Below are 23955 nucleotides of genomic sequence, written 5' to 3' on the forward strand. Positions count from 1 at the left end.
AAGCACTTCGTATTCACCCCAAGAAAATTTGCTGCTTTGCCCTTACTACAATTAAGGAGGATCTCTTTTCATCCAAACCCTGGTAGTCAGGGAAATCAGAAAAGTCTTTTTGTCTTCTCAGCAGCCATTTGTACCTTTAAGCAAAGGATTTTTCCAGGAAACTGCCAGGATTGGTGTTGATTTCAAAGCCTGTAGGGGCACAACCTCTGCCCTTCACAGCCGGTGCGCTCTGACAGAGCAGACAGGACTCCCACCAAGCAATGCACAGGGATCCTGCTGTCCTCAGAACACCAGCCCAGCCACTTCTGCAGGGCCAGGAGCTCTTGGCAGGTGACACCAATGACCAGTGTTCCACAGGCCCTTATCAGCTGTTCTGGAGCAGCCCTGCCTGGTGTGGCACAGCAGGGCTGGTGCTGCCTCAGCCCCTGCCCCACCCGCAGCCAGGTAAACATCTGAGCAGGAAACATAAAGCCACCTTCATCTTCCTATAAAGCCCAGCAGCTTTCCCCAGCTGCCTCCCTCTGCCCAGACAGCCCCAGAACAAATCCCCAGCACAGTGCTGAGATTTGCAGTCACGGGCACAAGAGCTGGACCCCGTGGCAGAGGAACTGCAGGCATAGGTGTGCACAGTGGGGACCAGCCAAGGCTTTCCGGGTGAGGAGGAAAGCCAGCCCAACCCTAAATCCTATCACATCCACCACACCCCATGTTTCCTTTGGCAGAGGAAAGGCCAAAAGGTTCCACTCTGGGAGCAGAGGGCTGCCCAGAAAGCCCCAGCTCTCCTCATGTCTCAGAAAAATAACCTGCAGCCAGAGTCTCTTTCCACCTGGGGAAGAGGCTGGAGCCCAGCCCCCAGGGCACTCACTGTGCCACTCAGCCAAGCCCTGGCATGCATCAGGGCGAGGACAGTCTCCATCCATCCCATCAAGGGATGCCCATTAGCAGGGTGTACCCTACCAGCAGGGCTCTCCCTCACCACTGGCTCTGGGATGCCTTTGCTCAGCTGCTTCCTACAAGGGTTACTGGCTGACAGGGTAAGGGTGTCAGCTGGTACCAAAGCTAAACCTGGTACCTTTTCACACCACAGGATTCAGTCCCATGATTTCAGATGGAAAATGAATTGATTGATTGATTGATTTCAGACCATCAAGTCCAGTTTTACCACTAAATCAAGCTTTAAGTTTATAAAGCTGGTTCAGAGGGCCATGCTTGAAAAGAAAACTAACACACTCAAATACCCAATTATGATCCAATTCTGTATTTTATATAAATTCTGAGTTTTTAAAATATCACAAATAGATAAAATATTAGACTAAGCAGGGATGAATTCATTTTACAATGGTCAAAATCAGCAACAAGCATCATGTTGGGATTTCATCTTTTTAATGTATTTACATAACTGGGCTGTCTTGAAACCAATTTTTCATTGGAAAACTGGTTTTATAACAAAATGTCCAGTCTTACAGACTCCAAGAGGCACCCACACTTAATGGAGCTTGGAGATTTTTGACATGACAAAATGGCAAACATCTGCTTTGCCCATATTTTGGGTCAGATGCTCAAGATCGCTACCACAAACCAAAAAAATCATCTCAATAACCAAGTTTATCAGACAGCTCCATGTATTCAGCTGGAAACAAAAACCTCAATGTTTATCAAAATCAAATGCAACCAAACAAGCAACAGCTCATGTTACCTGGGGAATGGAGGGGGATGGGGTCTGTCAACTGCACTGCTTCTCAGACCGCTCTATTTCATCAGCGGCTGCTTATACAATGTGTTGCTTCCTCCCTCCATCAGCTCCTAGCCTCAATGGGATTTAACTGAGAACTACCCTGTGCACAGGTCAGCTCTACAGAAACTATTATCCTGTATGTATTGTCCATTCCTGTCTCAGAAAGAACTTTTCTCAAATTCTACCCCACTAACTCACTGCAGAGCATCACGCAAACAGCAGTAAAGACAAGGGCCTTTCCTACTCCTCTAAGGCAATCCAGCAGGCTTTGGCCCAGAGTTCATTACACTGATCAACACAAGTTTGGGGTTTTTTCTGAACAAAGACTGCAATAAACTGTCCACCAGAACCCTATAGTTTTAAAAAGAAATGCAAGCCAGAAACATCTGTGAAGCGTCCGTCCTAAAGAGACAGGAAACTCCACAAGAAAGTCTCATGAGCAGCACTTGTGAAATCTACATACTGAGTTCTCTCCAGGAAGACCAGTCCAATACAACCAAGAAACCAGAAGTGTTCTCACAAACAGATGCTTGTGATGTGTTTGAGCCTGAAGCAGTTTTGAACACATATTTCAAGTGGGAAGTGAGGTAGGGCAGTGACAAAAGACAAGGTAAGAGCAGTTGTGGAAATGCCACAATCTTTCATCTGCTGCTCCTCTAAGGCACAACAAGACATTGGTACCATGCAGCCACTGTCAGCCAGAAGCCCTTGGCCAGGCTGCTCGGTGGCTCCCATGCTCATGGCACCAGTGGTCCTCATCCTTCTTGGACCCAGGACTGCAACACCAAGTTTCAATGACTTCCCCCAGCGAGCAACCCAAACAGTGCTGCCTCCCACCAACACAACTACATTCCAGTGCAGCTGCTCCCCAGCTGACTGGGAGCTTGAGAAGCCAAAAGCCACCAGGAAGAAGCTGAGGCACAATGGTGATGAGGGCCATAAATACCAAGATAAACTCTAAAGCTTAACAGCACAAGCATGATGGTGCCAGAAGCCAAACATGAGCTCTTGGCAGGCAATGCAGGCTGAATTTAGGCACCTGATTCAAAGAGAGCTGCAAGACACTCAGCTGAGGTCTATGGCTGGATGGACATCTCTCCTGGCATCCCACCATGCCAGCACATGGAACAGCATGGTGATCCCATCAGTGCATCACTGGGACAGGCTCCACTGGCTACATGGGGCAGCACTGACCCCATAGACAGCACACACAAACAGCAGCACTCTCAGTGTCAGGATGCTGCTGCTCCCCATGCCCAGGGCAGCAGCCCAGCCCTGTGCACCCCTGCTAACAGCGCTGCTCACGAGCACATCTGTGCACACACCCACTTGCAGCACAAAGCAAATGTAAGTGCTGAGGAGGGAGAGCTGCAACCTCCCAGCCTCCCAGGGTAATGCTCTTATCACAGGTCACAGCCTCCTCACCCTCTCAGGTAGCCTCTCTATCTCATAACACAATAGGACCAAGGCCCTCACAACCCCTGGTAGATGTCTGTCCTACGGCCACAGCTCACCCCATCCTGTGAGGGAAGAAGGGCTCTGTGCCAGAAACGTCCCTGGTGAAAACACAGGTACCAAATAAAATAAGCAAGAATATGTAAAGTCAACACACACGGAGGAACAGACTTTTTAAAACAGGTCAAAACTGGATCAGATATTTTTTTACATGGTAAGGGGAAGACTTGCCAAGAATTTCACTCCTGAGCCCAGGAGAGAAATCCAGGAGCCTTACAAGCAAACCACAGGAAAGATTAATGACTTGAAGTCTGGGAGGGGAAATTAAAAGTGTCAGAGGGGTCACAAGAGAAAGCCCTGATAAGAGCTACTAATTGTCAGCATTTACGTCACCACGATCAGAGAGGCTATTTTATTACATTTTAGTCTCTAGGGTCAGAATTTCTCATGAGGTGGTTGTTTTTGCTGCTTTGCTGATCTATGTCCCTTGATAGGTGCCTATAAGCATTGATAAAAGCGACCAAGAAGAGCTAAGAGCAGGTAGGGCTTTAGACACCCTTCTGCCTGAGATTCTTGCTGAAAGGAAATGGCAATAATTACCATAACAATGAAGTAAATATCACTTCCCTTACAGTAAAGGTGCTTTCACGTCCCAAAAATGCTTTAGAAAAATGAAGCATTATTACTGTAATTGAAAGAGATTACATAGAAAACTAGTAACTCACCCCCCACCCCCCGTGGGCTTAAGAGCACTTGTGAGCCCTGCCTTTCCCGCAGCTGGCAGCTTCCCCGAGGCACCTGGGCTCCTTCAGGCAGTGGGACCCCATGGCAGGAGGCATTTATAAAAATTCACAAGTCTGACCATCCTGGTCTTCTTTAAGGGCAGTAAATTCACGTAAATTCAAGTTCTGGCACGTTCCACTTCCCGCAGCCTTTCCTCACCTGGGGCATGCGGGCACTCCAGAATTGTGCAATGGTGGCAGATGCCAGAGCCCCAGGCTAAGAGCAGCTCGCTGGATGCCTCTGCTTTGCCGAGGGATTGCTGGAACGAGGAGCAATCCCTTCGTTCCTATTCCCATCGGGAAGACCTGCAGCCAGCCCCACAAGAGTCTCTGTGCAGTGCTCCCCGCGCAAAGCCGAGCAGAGTTTGGGGTTCGGGGCCGCACACGCGAGCCCGCGGCTCTGGGAGCCTGCAGGGGACGGGGGGCAGAGCCCAGCTCCCGGCCGGGCCGGGCGCCTGTGGGGACAGGTGGGGACAGGACAGAGAGGCAGCGAGCACAGCCAAACGCTGGGCAGAGGAGGGAAAAGCCATGTACAACCCTAAAATTGTTCCGCTGCAAAATTTTTGCCATTTCCTAACTAATTTCTCTTCAAGGGGGGAGCAAGAAGGACTTCGAACAGAGACGGGCAGAGGCACTAAATACACCTTAACATGGCTACTGTAAACAAAGGCTCTTAACTATACATGGCAAGCAAAGCCTGCGAGCACTCAGCCCAGCTCGGTGAGACGGGCTCCCACAGGCTGGGCTGCCAAACCCGAACCGGGGGCTCAGGGGATTCCTACTGCCTGCAGGGTCCCTATGGACAGGCTGAGCAGGGAGGTTCGGTGGGAAGCAAAGATGCCGGTCTGCTACAGGTGAAGGGACTGAGCGTGCCACCATCGATTTCTCCGTAAACAAAAAAAAACCCAAACAAACTAAAAAACAGTGGGGAGAAAAAGACAAGCCCACCTCCCGCCCCGGCTTTGCCGCTGTGCCACCTGCCAGCCCGAGCCGACCCCGGCCGCCCCCAGCACCGCCCGCCGCAGCCCACCCTACCCGGGAGATGGCGAGGGGCTGCTCGAAGTCGCGGCCGCCCACCAGGCGGAAGCCCCAGGGCCCGGGGCCCGAGAGCACGATGCGGTGCGTCCCCATGTGCGCGCTGCACCTCGCGGCTGGCTCCGACAGCCCCGCCGCCCGCACCGGCCCGGCCCGGCCCGGCCCGGCCCGCCTCCGGCCCGCCCCCGGCCCGCCCCGGGGCAGCAGCGCCCGCTCCCCGCCGCTTCCCCGGCAGGAGCCGCTCCCCGGCTCGGGGACACGCCCGCCCCGGGCAGGGCGGCTGCCGGGGTCGGGAATCCCGGCCCCCCTCACCCGCTCCCTGCTGGCAGGCAGGACAAGCCTCCGGCAGGCAGCCGCACGCAGGAGTGAGTGCCCCGGTGCGGCACCTCCCAGGCAAATACTCTCCAGCCTGGAGCAATGTTAACTCTGAAACCTAATGGGGGCGATGGAATTAAGCTGCCCTGCCTGCAGTTTCCCCGCCAGGATGGATTGAGTGAGGTGGAGCCTGGGAAGGGTGTTACATCTCTGCTAATTTATCCCAGGTTCACTGATTTAAACAGCGTTTTCTTTATCTCCAGCCCCTTAAGCACGGTGCCACCAATGAAAGGAATTCTTCTATACAGGTTTTTCAGCCAACCTTCTTATCTGTGATTTAGGAAAAATAGTTGTTTCAGTTGCATATTAAGCCCTCAGTAATCTGATGGTGGACAAGTGGGAAAGGTTGGTCACAGCAACGGCACTGGCATTTACAACTGGAGTGCAAGCACTGCTGCTCATTTAATGAATGCAGCTCACCCATAAGCACAACATCAGCGAGCTGTAGCTGAAGCCGGGATTCAGCCACAGCTGGGGAGCATGGAGCAGGCAGCAAGTAGGAATGATGCAGATAATCCAGGTACTGGTCCTACAAGACATGGCCACAAATGATCCCATCACAAGGCACACCCTCATTTCTACAATCCCCTTTTATGGTTGTGCCCTTTTTCCTGCATTAGCTTGTCTTTTCACAGGTTCTTTCCTTCCAGGGTCCATGTGTCCAGACTATTGATTTCATCCCTAGCAGAGAGAAGTAGTTCTTCCACTACATCATTGGTGTGGCACTCGTGACAGCGAAGAAAGTGACTGCTTTGCCACAGCAGTGTGCAGGATCTCCAGAGGGCTGTTGCACGCTGCTGGGTCACCTTCCCCTCTCTGCTTGCCCAGCTTCTGAAGTCACTAGCACCTCTAGCATCCTTACCTTAGATTAGGTTAGAGTGAGTAAATACCAACGTTCAGCAGTCACAGATGGGTTTCTCCCCTCCCTGTCCAGGCCGTAAAGCAAAGGTGAGCAGTGCTTGTCAGCAAAACCATGGTCAGACTGCCCTTTGGCTTTTATATAGAGACCTGTGAAACAAAAAAGGGCTTGTGTCTGTGTGCTTTCTAAACACATGTACAGTAGCCAGACTTTTTCTGTCGTGGTAGTTTGGTTTTAGGATCATCTTGTTTACAGTTTGACTTCCTAAAAGCATTGTGAGTGCAGCCATGATGTTTATCTGTCTGCCTGGCCATCCAGTCGCATCATCACAGAGTTTGAATCTGTTGTGCAATTTTGGCTTAGTCTGAGATGGAGGTCTCCAAAAAGTTAAAACTCCTTGTGAAATACCAGTCTTTAAGGTGAGCACAGTCCTGCACATGCCTTCCCTCACTCTACTCCTTCAGGGACTGTTCCCTTACACAAGGCACACCCAGAAAGTCCCAGCTAGGTGTATTGCTGCAGGGAGACAGGACACAATCACCACAGACTTACAAACCCCATGAGTTAATGCTGTAGCCATACCTGCCCTGTCAGGGTGCAGCTACCAGACAGCAGAGTCTTAAAGCTTTTAACACAAGTCAGGGTTAAAAATGCACATGTAAGCCCAACACCAACTGACATACCTTCCCCACAGGCTGGCATTTTGAGTTTCTTGCCTGACTTAACTTGGGTGGTCTTTTCATCTGAGGTCACAAAGACCCTTTGTAAAGCAGTGGACAGAGGTGTACTCCTAACCTGCCGGGTCTGTGTGCACGCCACAGCAACTGTACCCTGACACCATGTTATGGTGAGATCTGTGTGTAAACCAGCTTCTCCTCTGCCTTTACACCTTGGTTTCTTTAAGAAAAAGTCACAGCCAGCCTACAGCTCAGGAAGGACTGATGAGCTCAAGCCCAATCACAAGCAGGATCCTCAGGTACAGGACACTGGTGAAGTCCATGGCAGACACCCACACATCAGTATGGATACAAAGCTACAGCGGGGTACTAATACAAAAGTCCATTGCTACAGGAACAACCAGAGTAGATTTTATTTAATAATTTGTACAAGGAACACAATAGTAATTCAATAATTCCATTTATTAATTGCCAAATAGTAATCCACTGCAATAAGAAACAAAAAATCAACACAAAAAGAAGTTGCAGTTTGTGTGGATATGTGTGGTGTGTGTGTGTGTGTGTTTGTGTTTAACTTAAACTGGCAAGAGCAGGAATAGAAAATTAACTTTTAAATGAGTATGTTATATACAATCAATATCAACATGTTACTTTGCTGGATAGATTTATTTGGTGTTATCCAATCTTACCAACAGGCCTAAACATTGTTGCAAATAACTAGAGGGCAAACCCAAAGCAGAACAACTAACCCATAAATAAGATGCAGGATTCAAGATACCTCCTGCAGAAAATAAACAGTGGTGCTTTGTATCATATCTGAAACCTTTCATAATGAATATTTTGTGCTAAAACTCTTTATGTGAACATACACGGAATTCCATCACTTAAATTAAAGTGGAAAAATCCCAACCTTTCACAACTGCCTTTTTTCCCCTCCCTTCACTCAATGTGTTTAAATTATTTTTCTATACAAGGTAAGTACATTGTCTGTACAAAGTTAAATATACATATTTACAGTCAAACTTCTGAGACACAGAGTCTTCTCTTCCGCTGACTGAGACGGAAGACAAGCCTTCTTGATTTCAAACCCAGGAGCATGGCTAGTTTATCAAAACATTGCAAGTCGTGCTAACAGTTAGTTGTAGTTTACTCTTAATAAATCTGTATAAAAGCATCAGCATAAAAATAGGCATTTTATATTATTAAATACGGCTTATGACAAAATAGCAATCTACCCTTTGCTATTTGTACGGCAATTGTAGGAAGCAGAGTCTGATAGAACTGGTTTTGTTTATGCTTTTTCTTAATAACAAAAAGTCTATCAAAAGAGTATTCATAGTGGATTTACAGGCAAACCTAGAGCCAAGCCATGGTTTTGGTTTTTTTTTTCCCTCAAGGAAATACAAATCTATGTAACTGGTAATAAATGTTGGGAACAGCTTTCCAAATTGATTAGACTTTTTTTGTATGACTAAGAGGCAGCCAAAATGCATGTATTTATTTGACCTACCATCAACACTGTAACCAAAATGAAAAAAAAAAAGGCACCCTCAGTGATACATTGTTCAGATTTATCAGAGCCTCTACGATTTAATGCTGGGAAAGAAGTCCCAGCATTTCATCCCAAAGCATACACTGGAAAAGGTGTGTGATCCTTTAGGGCCAGCGATAGGGCAAGAGGAGCAGAGAAAGTGAACAGCCGTAGGACTCATAAACAGGATTTGCCCTCACGGATGTTCTGTTTATTGGTTCTATTCTTTGTGCAGATAAATGTCAAATCTAGGCTGATTTCTTTTTAAAAAACAGGTCTCAGTTAATTTTGCACACAATACATTCACACACACACCCCCTGCACAAAAGAAAAAACCCTGCAGAGATCAGTAATATGTTATTGAAGGGTTTGGGATTTTTGCACATTTGCATTATGCTTTGGCTGACCTCTCTGGATTAAATCACCAATCCCCAGCTCCTTTTCCACACAGAGCTCTGCAATTCAATTGTATCAGCTGTCCTCTGCTTCTGCTGGGTCTTAAGATGCATGACATGAAGGAAAGGTTTTCTATGGAAATGGAAGGCAGAGAAAAGTGAGTCTTCAGCAAGGCAGAAACTGGGCAGCAAGCCTGTTTCTGGAACTCCTGTTCCTGAACTCCTGTGCCAACCAATGTGAGCAGCTGCAGGGCTGAGTACTGCCCCAAAGTACTACCCTATCTCAACACACAAACAAAACCTATACCATGTGCTTCCCTGAAGCCTTCTCAGAGGTAAGTACTCCGTACAAATTAAGATTATCATCAAAACTCTTACTGGGGAAGGGAGAGGAATACACAAAGGCAGCACTGTAAACTAGAAACTGTCTCTTCAGCAAACAAATCATACCCTGACTCCATGGAAGCAGGGCTACACATTCAACTCAATAGTGTACCACATAACCACATCCTCCTAACACTTCTCATGTCTTGTCTAGTACATTCATAAATTGTCTGTTTCTTCACTGTTTAAAATCACCATCTGGAAAGGAATCCCACCATCCTTTTCATGGTGGGATCACTGTTACTTTACAGGTAGAGAAGCTTCACGTAGTTGCCTGGGAAGGTGCCAAATTGCCTTGTTCTCCTGGATGTACCTGTTGCAAAATAAAACACAAGGAAGACATAGTAAGATGGAGACATGCAAGGAAGGCTCCAGGGTTTAAAAAGGTACAGGTGGCAACCTCTTCTGCCTGCAGGCATTGATTCCTAATACTAAATGGGAGCCCTAGTCAAAGAGTCTTTTGGTACAAACCAGATCACAACTAGTTTTGCTACTAATCGTCTTTGGTCATCCCCTTTAACAATTAATAAGGTGCTGATGAAAGCTCCTGGGCCTATAGGTTAGAAGTCAAACTCCTCTCAGTGTAAATGAGCTAATCCCCTTAAGAAGAGATGGCAAGCCTAGATTTGAAACGTTGAGATAGAGAACGCTGTCCAGACTTGCACTCCTTGAAGGTAAAGGATTTTGCGAAACATGCACTTGAGGCTGGATTTTCAGGGACTGCAACTCCTATCCATGTGTTGTCTTCACCCTCTACTTGCCACTTTCTGTGACTAGTCATGCCTCCCCTCAGCTTTCGAAATGCTACAGAAACCCAGTTTTTCTTGGTTCCCTCTGTTGCTCTGTCATCTGTCTAAACAAGAAGGATCAGGATGAAGAGAGGAATGGAGATACTAAGAAGATAAAAAAGGAAGTACTAGAGACCTAGCAAGGAAAACAAAGCTCCACCACCTTGCAGCTTAATTTTAATATTCTTGGTGGGAAAAGATGGGAAATTGTGGGAAAACTGAAGTCAATTTTTTTTACCATTTTGACCCCAAAAATGAAAGCAACTTCAGACACTCTGCAAAACTGCTCACCCCAAAAAGCTCTGCTCACAGGCAAGCGTCACACTCACCCACAAACCAGCCGTCATCACATTTCTCCATGACATCAACAATGTCACCGTCCCTCAGTTCCAGCTCATCATCATTCTGAGGAGTGTAGCTGTAGAGGGCTTGGTAGCTAACTCTGAAAACCAGAGACAGTAGATGTTAGTCATTGGATTTCTTTGACATCCCTTCAGGAGGAGATGTTCCTCTTCCCCTAATTCCTATTACATATTGCTGAATGCAGTCTGGACCTGTGTTTGCCTTTTGAGAGGTGGAAGCCACCTGCATTGAACTTGCTGTTGTCAAAAGGTCATGGTAGTAAAAAGTGTCATACCTACACTGTGTGGGATATGTGGAGAGCTTCTGATCCCTTTCTGCCATGTAGTTGTCTGCACAGACAAACAACCAGATTCTTCCTAACATGTATCACCTAGACAGTGTTCAGTTGCAGACACCCAACTGAGTCCAAGCCAAAACCTGGATACTCTCATTCTTGGACTAAAGGAGACAGGTGTTTCCTTGCCCAGGCACATAGGCAGAGAGAGCCATAATTGACCAAAGGGCAGAACAAAGGACTTTAGAAAAAGATATTGCCTACTCCACTGCACTCTATCTACATGGATAAATCATGGCTGAGGAGGTATGGTGGAATAAAAAACCCAGGCTGAATCCTGCCCTGAGATGTCATTTGTACCACAGGCACTCTGTATTCACTAGAAAGGATCCTTATGGAGTGGAAACAATCTTTGTGCAAATTTGGGGAGGCAAGGGTCCCCTGCCTATGGAGCATGAAAATAGAGCTGATGTGAGATGCTCCCGCTCTGCAAAAGGCAAAGGCTCCTTTCACAAGCCAATTGCTGTGACCATCAGTCCCCAGCACACAGTGCATGTTGCTACTCTCAAAACCATCAGTTAAGGCCCCACCAAGCTTAGTGGCAGCTCCACTGAACAGCTTTGAAAATCTCACCCCTGGTCTCTCAGCTACAAATGCACCTGTGGAACTGGTCAGCAATGCACCGAGTGGCACCGGTGCTGGGACTCTCACTCTACTGTGAGAAGCCAAGAACAGAGTGGAACACATTGATCAGGTATAGCCAGGGGATATGAACTTGTTGCCAGCTTCAAGATACAAAGACACTGAGACAGCCTCTGTAACGGAGACCCCATCCAGGATCATTGTTGAGGTGCTATACAGGTCATTGTTTCAGGTGCTATACAGACAGAAAGGGCGCAGTCTGAAACTCATTATGATGACATGTGGCTACTTTTGTTCTTTAAAGCAAAGCTGACATTTTCACATGATTCTAATTTACCACTGAGAGCTCTCATACCTCCCTATCTTCACCACCAGTCAGAAATATGGGCTGTGGAAAGATGGGAACCAAAAGAACTTACATGTCTCGTGGTGTTTGACTTCGCTCAGGGCTGGCTCCTTGCTGCTGTGCTTGAGGTTGCTGAGAAATGATGAGAGATGATTTATGGTCATTAGAGGTCACCTTGTGGCGAGAGTCAAGAGGCTGAGAAATAGTACTGCAGTAATGAACAGACTTTTCTGCAATGTTTATGATTTCATTGCAAACAGCTTCCTGTGTGGTAGGCAGCATTGACATCCAAGAACACCCAAAGGACAGTCAACAGGGGAAAGGGAGGGGAAAATATAGATAAGAAGAGATGGGACATTCCAGTTGCAGTATATAAGTCCAGTAAAAAAACCAAAAACAAAAGAAGAGTTGTAGATCCAGGTAAATATCCAGGTAGTGGAGTGCAGAAGGGATCCAGATGTAAGCATGGAAAAACAGGCAAGACACAGAAGAATTTGGCATTTAGTTTGAAGATTTGTAACAAATACATTTACACATATTTTTAAAAGAAGCAGCATAAGAGGTTGCAATTAGTTATGCAGTGGCACCATTCCAAATGCTATGAAGTCAGTTCAAGAATGCAAGGTGAGGTTGGGCTGCTCCATTCATGCATTTGGCTTCATTTAACTTATACCCAGGGTGTGGCAGCACAATTAGCCCAACTTCTCATTGGCTGTGACAGTTTTTTCTAATTGTTAAATTCCCTTCCTTCTGTTGCAAACAAGCAATATATGCAAAGAGATAAATATGTATCTACTTTGCAACTAAAAATAGTGCTGGCATTTTATCTCTTACTGAGGTGTTACTGTCTGGGTGAAGAGTGTCTAGGACTACACATCTGAGTTAAACAGGGGCCTTACCACATAGCTCTTTTCAGACTCTGTGAGATCTGGTCCAGCTCTCAATGAATGGTGGGAAGGCTGTGTGATCACCAAGCAAATGATAAGGAAGACATTTTAGCAGATGTTACATTGGTCAGAATTAAAAAAAATGTAAATGGAGTGCAGACAACAAAAGGAAATGAACAACTCCTCCCCTCCCCAGCCCAATACCATACTTTTTGGACAGCAAGATCCTTAATTTACACAAGAGACATTGAGGCTACAGTAACGCAACAGCAGCACACAATGCTGCAAGGGAAAGCAAAACAGAAGGTAGGCAGGGAATCAGAGTGGAAGGTGATGGACACTGCTATAGCCAGAAATGGTACAATCATACTGCATTCCTGTAGGGCAAAAAGAACACAGACAGGAACACATACTTGGGAGCATCAAAATTTAAAGGCCAAAAGGAACACATACTTGGGAGCATCAAAATTGAAAGGCCAAAAGCATGCTGGAAGGCATCTGTTGCTGTTTTCAGAAAAGTCCTCAATGACACAGAAGAGAACAGCAACTAGCTTTTTTTTAGAAAGCCAACAGCTCAGGTCCTCAGAAGGCACAATGCCATGTAGCCCCAACAAAATCACTCTATCCTATTCCAAGCAAGGCTCTGAAATGCTTTATTAATTCCCACAACAAGGCAGAGTGTCAGGTCAGGCCTTGATTGAAAAACCCAGCTCCAAACACCACCACCAGTGAAGCTCTGGACTCTGCCCTGCCTCACCCCACAGTCACAACTCTACACAGGGACTGTGTGTCCAAGGACACATAAAGGGAAATCAGTGTTTGAGGCTGCAGGTTTTATGGGGAAGATCACTGAAAAAGCCATACAGATATCCACAGCCTGGTATTGCACATTTTTGCATATTCAAACACCCAGAGAAAGCAAGGTGCATGCTGTGAGCAAATGTAATGTCTGAGCTGGTGTACTGCCTGCAGGGCTGCTTGGCAAAGTGGGCTGAGATACAGAGCATGGTCATGCTCTGTGATCATTCATCACAATTTTCAAACTTAATTTCACTGGCCTCAATTTTAAGCTTTCTGTCCTCCTCTTTATTCACCTCAGCAGTGCCCTCCAGTAAAAAGCTTTCTTTTTCATGGCATTCTGAGAAAGAGCAGAAGCAGACAGCAGAGAGGTCTGTGACACCTTCAGCCCAAGCGTGCTCGAAAACTTTGGAGAAGTGCAGGGTGATGAGCTCATTCCTCTCAAAGCTCCACTGAACCACATCTTGGACCTCTGGAGCTGTGCCCATCATTGTATTAAAGCAAACCATCTCCTTTCTCAAGGACTGTGACCCATTGTAGGCCAACCCAGCCCCACAGCAACTCCTTTGTAGTCAGCTCTACTCTCTGGTGCTGGAATCTGGGATCGCTGCCCTATGAAACAATGCTCTGTTACTATGTATATTTCTAGAGAAAGAAATTTAAATGTAAGTTCAATCTACTAATTGCAGTGGAATTTGCATTCAAAGCATTTACTGTGGAGCCTGAAATCCTCACAGGATTTCTGGAAGTCCCTCCTGCCTATCATCAGCCCTGAAAGGCAAATGAAAAAAGAACAAATTTAAAGTTAATATTGTGCAGACTAACTGGATATAGTGCATCAAATCTGATGAGGTCAGAGCTAACTCAGGTGGTTAAGTAGCTGGAAAAAACAATTTTCAGCCTGAGGCAGCTGTAAGAATGTTTTTAGCTGTTTTTTTGTTTTTTTTTTTAATTCAAGAAAGTGCTTCTCTGTTCCATACCGATAAATTGACTGCTGAAATTGCTCCATGAGCTAAGACCACATGGTCCATTTCCCACTCATTACTTGTGACCTTCGTGCACAGCTTTTCCTCCTAAAAGCATTAGTATCTATGAATTAAATTAGTTTTTGAAAGCTAAAAAATTGACACTGCCTCTGAATGTTCCACAGTGCAGGTTTGTATTACCAGGAGGTGCAGCATCAGAACCCAGGTCACATTTCCTTTCCTGGCAGGATCTTCATGGGGACTTCCATGAGGCAGCTGGGCTGGGGCAAAGGCCAAGCAGGAACTTCCAGTTCCTGACAAGACACATGACTAAGTGATCTCCTCTGGCCTCTGCTCTGAGATCCATGCAGCTCCTACCAAAGCACTAACTCCCAGGGCTGCAGCAGAGTCCTGCAGTGAGGTGGTGAAACACCCCACAGTCAGCAACTATAGGTCCAAATGCTCTTCAAATAGAGGTTTAGACAGTCCATATACTACCTACAGTGGTGGCTCCCTTGTGCCAGAGGTGGCTGAGGAACCAGGAAGTGTTTGGCACAGCTCAAAAGTATAAAAGACTTCCCCCCAGAACACTGAGCCAGCCCTGTAACTGCTGAGGGCAAGCTGAAGGCCCTAAAAGTGACCAAGTATTCACAACCTGTGAGGACATCTCAACTTCTACCTGCTCAGCCACGCTATCTGCTTTGTTAAGACTAAGTGAATAAACTTAAGCACGTGCTGAAGTCTCTATGTCTCCATTTCTACAGACTGTGCACACAAATATGCTGTACAGTTAGTCGTAAAGCACAGCTGGCCAGTGTTTCCACCTCATATGGAGTTTGGGGATGGATGTAAGGAGTGCCACAAGTTTGTAAAATCACCAGAAAAAGGTTCTACATTAAGAGCCTAGAAAAGCCCTAAGGCAGCTTTTAAATGTTAGGCACAAAGATGCTGGGACTGCTCAGCAGTGCTCTCCCTGCTCCTAGTGAAATTCAGTGTCATCAGTGCAACTACCCATTGCAGCTCTTGCTTCTGTGTCTTCCATCCATTTCAGGTGGGAGTTAAAGAACTACATAAGGAAAGACCAAACCAAACAGAACAGACTAATAGACATACAAGACAGACAGACAAACTGGTGTTCCCTCAGAGGAGGGAACACATCAGCACCGATGCTCCCACGTGAATGAAGAACCAAGAACAGGGAGGCCTCCCCAGCGCAGGTGAAACAGAAGGAAAAGCCCTGCACACACCAAGCCCAGCTCTGGTGAAAGCAAATGGAAAGCTGGCTGAAGAGCTCTCACAAAGGACACTGAAAAGGCTGCAGAGTGGAGCAGCCTGACCTGAATGCTGCCATAATCAGTGGAAAGACCCCCCCTGGACCCTGGATCAGAAGTTGAAGGCTGTGTCTACAGCAGAAAAAGGCATTTCCATTGGAAAACAGGTGCAAAATGCCTGCTGCAGGCTGGGCAGCTCTGCCTTGGACAGCAAGCACTCAGCAGAAACGTTGCTGTGCTTAATCTGTGGAGTAACAGAAAGCCACTGCAGGAGGTATAAGTTTACCTTGAACACGGTGCAAAGCAAGGAACATGCTGGGGGTAGCTGGTCTGTGCTGGAGAACATGGGGGCTGAACATCCACCTCACATGCTCCCCTCTCTACCAGCCAAAAGCAGGTGAATTACCACCCTGCTGGAGTGGCTCTGTACAAGTGCCAAGGAGCAGATGGGTCCCACCAACATCCCTCACGTTGCTGATACAGAGACCCTAGTCCAGCCAGTCCTGCCTTCCCCACCCCACAGCCACAGTCCGGCCCCAGGGCCAAAGCCACCACACTGCTCACACACTTGCTGCCACCACTGTTGACTGTGACACTGTGCTAATAGGATCTCTGAGTAGAACAGGAATTAGAATGGAAAATTCCTGCAGGTTCCCTGAAATAAATTAATTTGATAGATTATGTTACTCCTTAATAACATATTTTGCTAGAATATTGAGACAAGTTATCTGTAAATTATACTTGAAATATCTTCACATGCTGTGAGGTAATTATTTTTTATTTTCAGTTTGGACTGGGAAAACAAACAAAAGGGAACTTCAGAACAGTGTAAAGAGCCAATGCAATTTATATTTTTATTTAATGTAACAGGTAAGAACAGAGTCCTTACACCAGACCTATACCAAAGGTCTTAAACCTGCAAAAAACCCTGGGTCAGAATTTCATAACTGGAGAGGTTATCCATAATGAGAAAGAAAACTAAAATTCAAAATCATAAAGTATGTCAAACACCAGGGACAGACACTAATGGAAGGAAAACCCAAATGTAATGTCTCATTTCCATGTCTGCTAAGTGATTTTCTCATTTGATAAAAATCAGTTGAGAGGTACAGATTTTTGAAAAGCCTCCAGGGTATTACCTGAAGTTCTGCTGAAACCATCAGCCTCTGTATGGATCACACAGATAATGAGAAGCCATTTGCACATATAAATATCACTCCTGCTCCCTAAAGAACTGTGGACCTGGAGCTGAAAATGAGGCCAAGACTACTGCTAATGTCACACATAGTTTTAACTTGACACTGACAATGCTCTGATTGTCAAGGCATATAAAATATAAATATTGACTTGACTTTGACTACAAAGAAAGGCCATGGGGTTTTATTGCAACCAGGTGGAACACCCAAAATAGAACTGTGTGCTAATCATCACTGGAGAGAAACATCTTTGTCTAAATGTGGCTCTTTGCTCCTGTTCTTTTGGATCACATATATCCAGTGCAAGTACCAGCATGACCCAGCATATCAGAGCTCAGGAAAAAGGCCAACACAGGAAACTTCTATGGATTTTTAATGTGAAGCAGAATATGTATTCTATTGGACTCAGATGTTGAAAGTGAAAGGGAAGCAGGAGGTGGTTGTTCAGTAAAAAGTTGTGCAAGCTTCAAGTGGAAGAAAATGAGTAAAGGTAATAGGAAAATTTCAGGGTTTAAGCTATTTCTCTCTCTTAATCTAATCAAGAAAGTAAGTAACATTGGCAACTATTTCCCACATTCATCCTGTATGACCAACTTGCCTGGTTCACTGATCAAGCTAAAGACTGCTTCCCCAATACCCATCGGTACAAACTCAGTCCAGTGTTCCAGTTTTTGTTAATGGTGAACTTTCTGTTTCAAATATTGCCATCTTGTGGAAGCTGCCTTGAAGGACTGATGAGGCACCAGCAGATGTAAGCATTGCTCATTCCCACACTCTGGGCACCTCAGACACAGTGCTGGGGCTGAGCCATGCTGCACCGACCCTACTGCAGCCCTCTTCAAAAACATTTGTAGCTCTCAGCAACAGAGCTGAGAACCTCTGAATCCTACCTGAGAAGACCAGAGCAGGCCCCTGGCGTTGTGGATACCAAGATGTGTATGCCTTATCCCCAGCTCTGAGATGCTCAAACCTTGAATCCTGATCTCAGATGGTTAAACAATACCTGAACCAAATTTTCTTGTGCTACACCATTCCTACTAAGAAGGCCACCAACACTGCCTTATAATGCAATCAAGCTGTAGGAACTCAAAGTCAGAACTAAGTAAGCCCTGAGTTAATCTTTTGGAGGAACCAATAAACAGATCCTCAGCTGGTACAAACAAGCAGAAACCTAGGTTTGATCTATGTAGATTTGCAGCAGCTGAAGATTTTGCCCATACTTGCCCATCTGCACAGCCTGGAAGTAATTTTTCTTTTTCTTAATAAAAATTCTAACTTAAGGGAAAATTATCTCACCTGTGTAATCAATGAGTTGCTAAATAAGCATATGACAAAACAATGGCATGGCATGGAAACGACTGTAAGTAATGGAAGAGTAATCAGCAAAGATGATTACCTGTGGCTTATTGACTCTGCGTGTAAGTCTGGGAGGTGGCTGTGTTGTGACAGTAGAGGAAGAGAGGGTAGAGGAAGAGAGAGGAGCAGATGAAGAGAATACTTTTGAGTCTGCAGTCTTTCGAAGAAAAGAAAAATTGGTCAGCTTGGCACATACTCTCTTATCACAACCACTGCTAGTGATAAGAGCATCTACTATCCAGTAAATTTGAAGCACACACAGCAACAGTAATTCCATGCAAGGACAAGTGCAGTTTCCAGTTGGTTTGTCTGAGTTGACCACCTCACTCTGTTTTAAACATGCAGGTTAAGTCTAAAAAATGCTACTAAAATATATCTGGATGGTAAACAGTACAGTATTAACACAGCTCTCAGTAGACTTCTGGTTATGATTCAAGCAGAAATCAAATTATTTGTCATAAGTTTGCCCAGTGTGAAACATGTCATCTTGGAAACCCTGGTTTCTCATTATGTAATGCTGGCTAGATGGGGTAGTCATGGAGGCTATTGCAGTGCATCCAAGACAGTATTTAGAATTCTATGATTTCAAATTCTCCAAACTTACACTCCTTGGGGTACTGTAATGTAATTGGGCTGGCTGTGACCCACAATGTGCCCCAAGGCAACAGAGAGCTACAAAGTAAAGTATATATCCCATACAAAGACTGAGGGCTGAAGATATGTTGTAGAAGCTACTGGAGAGTTCTCACCGTGTTTCCTCTAATTGTAACAAACGGCTGCATATAACTAAAAACTCTTGGGGGAGACCATCAGTAGGTCTAATTCTCTTTTGTGGTTAGAAACCTTTCATATCATTTTAGAAATGCAAAGGTAATAACTTCTCAATACATACATAACAATCAAAACTCCCTTAGTCATGCATATCCCAGACTAAGGTTCACTTAGGCTCCAGGATCAACAGGGGACACCTTTTGTGATTCTAGGAACCAGGCTTATGTTTAAAATGCTTTTTGGTCCTTAGGAAAAACCAACAAATTCTATAACCAAAAATGATCCAGAGCACACTGTAAAATCTCTGATTAGCAAGAAAACATCTGTGTTCTGCACAGTGGGCCTGTGTGTTGCTTTCATCTGATGCGTCTGGTAATAGCCACTGTCTGGGACAATCCCCTCATTCCATTCCAATCCCCTCATTCCTCATTAGATGTGACTGATTGTGTCAGTGCCGTGTTATCTATTCTAGAATAATTTTTTCTACATTGCTCTTGATCTCTCTTCCAAAATGTTTTGATCTGCTATAAGTGAATGCCACTGGTGACCCCTGAAAAAATGTCTTAAGATCATCAAAATGACATGTGGCAGCCACTGGCTCTGCTTTGCCAGCAGAGCAGCACAAACGTCAACCCACCAGTTAAACAAAAATCAGCGATTCAGAGCAGCACACACACATGCAGAGGTACCTTCTTTTCCCCGCTTTGAAACTTTCCTGTATCATCTTTCCTCACGTCTCTTTTGTCTGTTTTACCTCCCTGAACAATAGCCATTAGCTCCTGACACAACTGGTTGTCCTCAGAGGAACCCACAGGTCTCCTTTCTGGGCTCGCACGCATGTCTAGCTGGGACGGTTTCAGGCAGCGCTCAACAGAGATCTTGGGGACAGCATGAGCACTCTGCTCAGCGTGGCTGCTGCCCTCTCCTGTCTTTGGGAGCCAGGCTGGGCTGGCAGTGGTGTCACGCTGCTCTGCGAGGATGCTTTCGGGGCTCTCCACTGCCCAGCGAGAGGAGTTAGAGTAAGTCACACTGGGAGAAGGGGAGTCAACAAACTTCTCTTCATTTTGTGGAGTGGCCTGATAGAAACTGCGGGCAGAGGATTGAGGTCTGGATGAGGAAGAGGGCAATGGGGACCTAATGGACCTGGGAGTCGAGGAGCCAGAGAGATGAGAATGGTGGAGGCTGACTGTGGGGGAAGGGCTGGCTGCAGCAGAAGGCGAGAGATAGTCAGTGTGAGAGAGGGAGGCTTCAGGCGGAGGAGGCAATGGAGGAGTTATGGCAGGAGTGGTGCTGGGAGACACTCCCACGGTCAGAGCAATCCACTCGGATGTGACCGCCTGCACCTCTGGAGACAAAGCGCGGCGCGCAAAAGGCAAAGGCGGAGGAGTTGGAGTATGGAGCAGCTCAGAGCTGGGAGACTTGAAGGAGACAAAAGCAGGAGAGAAAAAGAAAGAAATGAACAAAAAAAAATAATAAAGAAAATACAAAACCAAGCAAAAGTAAGAGGAGAGAGAGCAAGTGTGGAGAGAAGCCGATCTGTGACCACAGGTATAAGTTTTCTTCTGCTGTGTTGGAGACAATGCTGTCCGCAGCTACTCCAACCACAGAGTCCAGTCTGTACCTGTGCTGCTAATACCCTTCTCCAGCCTTTGCCAGTATCCCAGACACAAAACACCTTGTGACCTCTGACTTCATACCATAAGCTCTAAGTCCTTCAGGGAGCAGCTGAAGCCACCATCATGATGGCAGAATGCAGCATTGGACTGGCCTGGCAGCAATAGCTGGGGTCCCAGCAACTCACACTGTGGATCCAGCCAGAGTTCACTGCTGCAATGAACTTTGACTTTATCCAACTCCAGCATGAGCAATGCCTGCTCCTCAGGAAGCATGCATTGCAGAAGGTGTGTAGGAGCAAGGGATCAAAAAAGCCAGCTGGGGCTATTAGCTCTTCAGGTGATTAAAATAGGTCCTGTATTTAAAGGACAGAACATACTACCATGTCCTATCTGTAGCTTTTACCACCAAGAGCATTGGTGAGAACAGCTACATTAACACTTGTCAGACTGTTTCTCAGTCCTCAGCCAAGTCAGGCAAAAAATAGGGAGAGACTTTATAGGGGAGGAGTCAAAAGAATAGGAAAGAAAACTAAAAAAAGGTGGATATGATGCCTTCCATCCAAGGAAGAAGCTTGCAGGGAGCTTGTGGAAGATAGGGAACAGCTATGGAGAGGCTGCCAAGCTCACAGAAAAGCTCAGCTGATGTCCACTTTGACTGAGAATCCCAAACAAGCGACAAGTTTTTCCTCTTTACACAGTAGCTAGGACTGAAAACACTCCTTTTTAGTGTGTTAGGAAAGATCCAGACAGTCAACAGGCATGAGTCATGGCATCTTTTTTCCTATCCTTTCTGTACCATATATTCTTTCCTCACAATCCCAGTTCTCCCCTTATGTTTCTTGCAATCTTGACCTTGTTTTGGTCCCATGGGTGAGAGGGAAATGCACCAGAACCTCATGGCCATGACCCAGACATGTATGCTGACCTTCCTCTGGCATGAGTATTTGCAGGATGGGAGCAAAACAAAGGGATTTAGAGACTCACTATCTCCCTGATAAGTTTGCCATGGCAAACATTCTGGGATGCCCATATAATTACCTGCTGCCATTTTGATTTTTTCTTTGAACTGCAGCATGGTTTGTAGTGAATCTAATATTCATGGAACATCCCAGACTGACCTGCTCTCAAAACCAGAGTTCATGTAGCAGCAGTTTCAAATAATACAGGCTGTTCTCCTGACCCTGTCTCCAAAAACCTTGGTCATGAGTTAGATCATACAGGGGCAGGTATACGGCTTAATTCAAGCTGATTGGGATCAATATTATGACTCTTACAGACTATAGCTCTTCTTAAAACTTACAGACTATGACACTTCTAACAGTCATAATATAAAATTCCCCTCATCACAGTAAAGGTGTGTGAAGTGTAAACACATACTCAGGAGAAGCTGGATCACTCTGGATCACTAATTCATTCCATCTCTGGCAGTGAAATTTAATCACGTGGCTGTGAACTGCAGCCCTTTCAACCTGGCCTGGATTCAAGCTCCATATCAGAGATACAAAGCTGAGTCTCCAAATCCCCAAATGATCTGTTCATTAACCTTTCTGGTAAATGAAACATCACCTCTTCCTGCAGTTGAAGCCTACTGCAGGGAGCACGTAGCCTTATGGCACAAAATTCTAGTCTTAAATACAACTTTCTTTCAGCTATTGCTTCTTGCACAAGAATGCCACTATCCCACCGTTCTGCAAGGTGTTGCACCATCTAGTGCTAGTACCTGTGGTGAAGCTGTCATGCTGCGGCTGGGGGAGAGGGACACGGGTGGGTCGGGATAGTCAATGGCGTTCTTGACCACTGGCCGTTTGAGCACCTCCACGTACGTGACGGGGAAGATGCCTTGGCGACTGGTGCCAGAGATTCTTCCTTCATACCAGTTCTCATCCACTCGTCGAATCAACGTGATCCTTTCACCCTGTGGGAAGGAACAGCAATGGAGTTCTGATTTTAACATGTTTAATCATTCCAAAGCAGATTACATTTTAAATCTTGGTGCAGCTGACCTAAAATAATTGGTGGTCTCAACCTATTTCCAATTATCCTAATCCTAAACTCTGGGTGGGAATGATATTTTTCAGTACAGAGAAAGAAAAAATTGTAGATCTTCTGGTACTGACTTGGTCTGTCTAGAGATTCAGTTATGCTCACATTTTCAAGACCCTACTTGCTAAAGCCAGTTAAAATGGAAAGCAGCCATTTCAGGCTGACCATGAGACTCTCAGGCATATGAGGTGTACAGAAAGTATGCACAGGTCTGCAGTTTAAACTAGGTCACTCTATGGTCTCTCCATGTTTTGCTGACAAAGTAACTTCCAGATCCTTAACATACACTGCAAGCCTCACCTTCATATATAATTAAAAGAGAAGACAGAGAAGATCTAATCTGAGCATCAAAACAGAAAGCTGGTCGAGATGGAGAATTTCTGCTACTTAATCTAAATATGGATGACTTTCTTCTGAACAGGCATTACACAGCTCCCTTCCCACACCTTCACTCTGCAGTCAGTCTAGCCAGTCACCTCAATACCACAGAACCAGGCTTGCTCAGTGATTTGGCCTGTAGCATGGGGATGGTGAACCCAGTTTCCTTCTTTTCTAAATCACTGTAACTGTGTGACTGTAGTCACTGTGTAACTGCGTGGGCCTCCACTGAATCTAACCAACCTGGAAAGACCTGTCACCAAGTATCTAATTTGCCTTGCAGAGCCAGGTTTCCAGCACTCTTGTTCAAAGTATCTTCTCAGTTGGACCTAATGAAACAATTGACACTTCTTGATTTAGCCAACCTGCAACAAAAACTGCAATGTGCTACATAATGACTGTGGATTAAAAACATGGGTGATGAGGAGGAATCCTTCGTGAATACAGAGTCCATTTTATTAGAGCTTTCATTTGGAAATTGCAAGTTACTAGTGCTAAAAAACATCATTCATGTCTGGATTCAATTAATCAACACAACAGAAGCCCTACCTTTCTGAATGACATTTCCACTTGGGTATCCCCATTGAAGTTGAACTTAGCAATAGCATCTCCATATTCCAATACTTGCAATGGTAACGGCTTTTTGGGTTGAGCCTTCTCAGCTGGTGGAAGGAACTAGAATGAACAAACAGAATCAGCTAAGTCTCATACATGAAGCCCATAAACTGGTCTCAGGCAGAAAGGGAGCAGACAAAGAGAACACCTGCAAGGAAAGCAGCTACCTCTATGTATGATCGTGGGAAGATGCCAACTCTGCCATGGTGTTCACCTTCGAGCCAGTTCTGGTCAATCTGCTTGTAAATGTAAACAATATCTCCTTTTTGCAGAGGAAGTTCCCTGTTAACAACACAAGCACTCCATCAGAACTTCACTGGAGGAGAACAGATGTGTTCTTTTTCTGTCCAGCAATTCCTAGGTACCAAGGTGTCCATCAGCATGTTGATACACATCATGCTCCACCCAAAACACAAGC

The 23955-nt window shown here is 45.7% G+C and overlaps 2 protein-coding genes across 48 annotated transcripts in view; both read right to left on the minus strand.

Annotated features, from left to right (window-relative positions):
• The window catches only part of PDLIM1 (PDZ and LIM domain 1), a 44924-nt gene extending 39448 nt beyond the window's left edge, over positions 1 to 5476 (minus strand). The window contains exon 1 of one of the 4 annotated variants that reach the window (XM_077183159.1): positions 5320 to 5476. Coding sequence is in view for 2 of the 4 variants with exons in the window: in XM_077183157.1 (XP_077039272.1) it covers positions 5008 to 5103 (96 nt within the window). In the remaining 2 variants the exon portion in view is untranslated. Of the gene's footprint in view, positions 1 to 3915; positions 4026 to 5007; positions 5186 to 5319 lie in introns of those variants that run through there. The other 3 variants (XM_077183157.1, XM_054637196.2, XM_077183160.1) reach the window with 3 other exon arrangements.
• A 1831-nt stretch (positions 5477 to 7307) lies between these two features.
• The window catches only part of SORBS1 (sorbin and SH3 domain containing 1), a 157649-nt gene continuing 141001 nt past the window's right edge, over positions 7308 to 23955 (minus strand). For 26 of the 44 annotated variants that reach the window (XM_077183167.1, XM_077183170.1, XM_077183169.1 and 23 more), the window contains 9 exons: positions 23705 to 23819; positions 23472 to 23597; positions 22222 to 22416; positions 19575 to 20303; positions 18155 to 18271; positions 12541 to 12600; positions 11715 to 11905; positions 10346 to 10458; positions 7308 to 9541 (listed from right to left, as the gene is read on the minus strand). In XM_077183167.1, coding sequence (XP_077039282.1) covers positions 9474 to 9541; positions 10346 to 10458; positions 11715 to 11905; positions 12541 to 12600; positions 18155 to 18271; positions 19575 to 20303; positions 22222 to 22416; positions 23472 to 23597; positions 23705 to 23819 — 1714 coding nt within the window. In that variant the 3' untranslated portion in view covers positions 7308 to 9473. The remainder of the gene's footprint in view (positions 9542 to 10345; positions 10459 to 11714; positions 11906 to 12540; positions 12601 to 18154; positions 18272 to 19574; positions 20304 to 22221; positions 22417 to 23471; positions 23598 to 23704; positions 23820 to 23955) is intronic. The other 18 variants (XM_077183200.1, XM_077183199.1, XM_077183194.1 and 15 more) reach the window with 10 other exon arrangements.

Source organism: Agelaius phoeniceus, chromosome 9 (assembly GCF_051311805.1).
Source record: "Agelaius phoeniceus isolate bAgePho1 chromosome 9, bAgePho1.hap1, whole genome shotgun sequence".
Lineage (NCBI taxonomy): Eukaryota > Metazoa > Chordata > Aves > Passeriformes > Icteridae > Agelaius > Agelaius phoeniceus.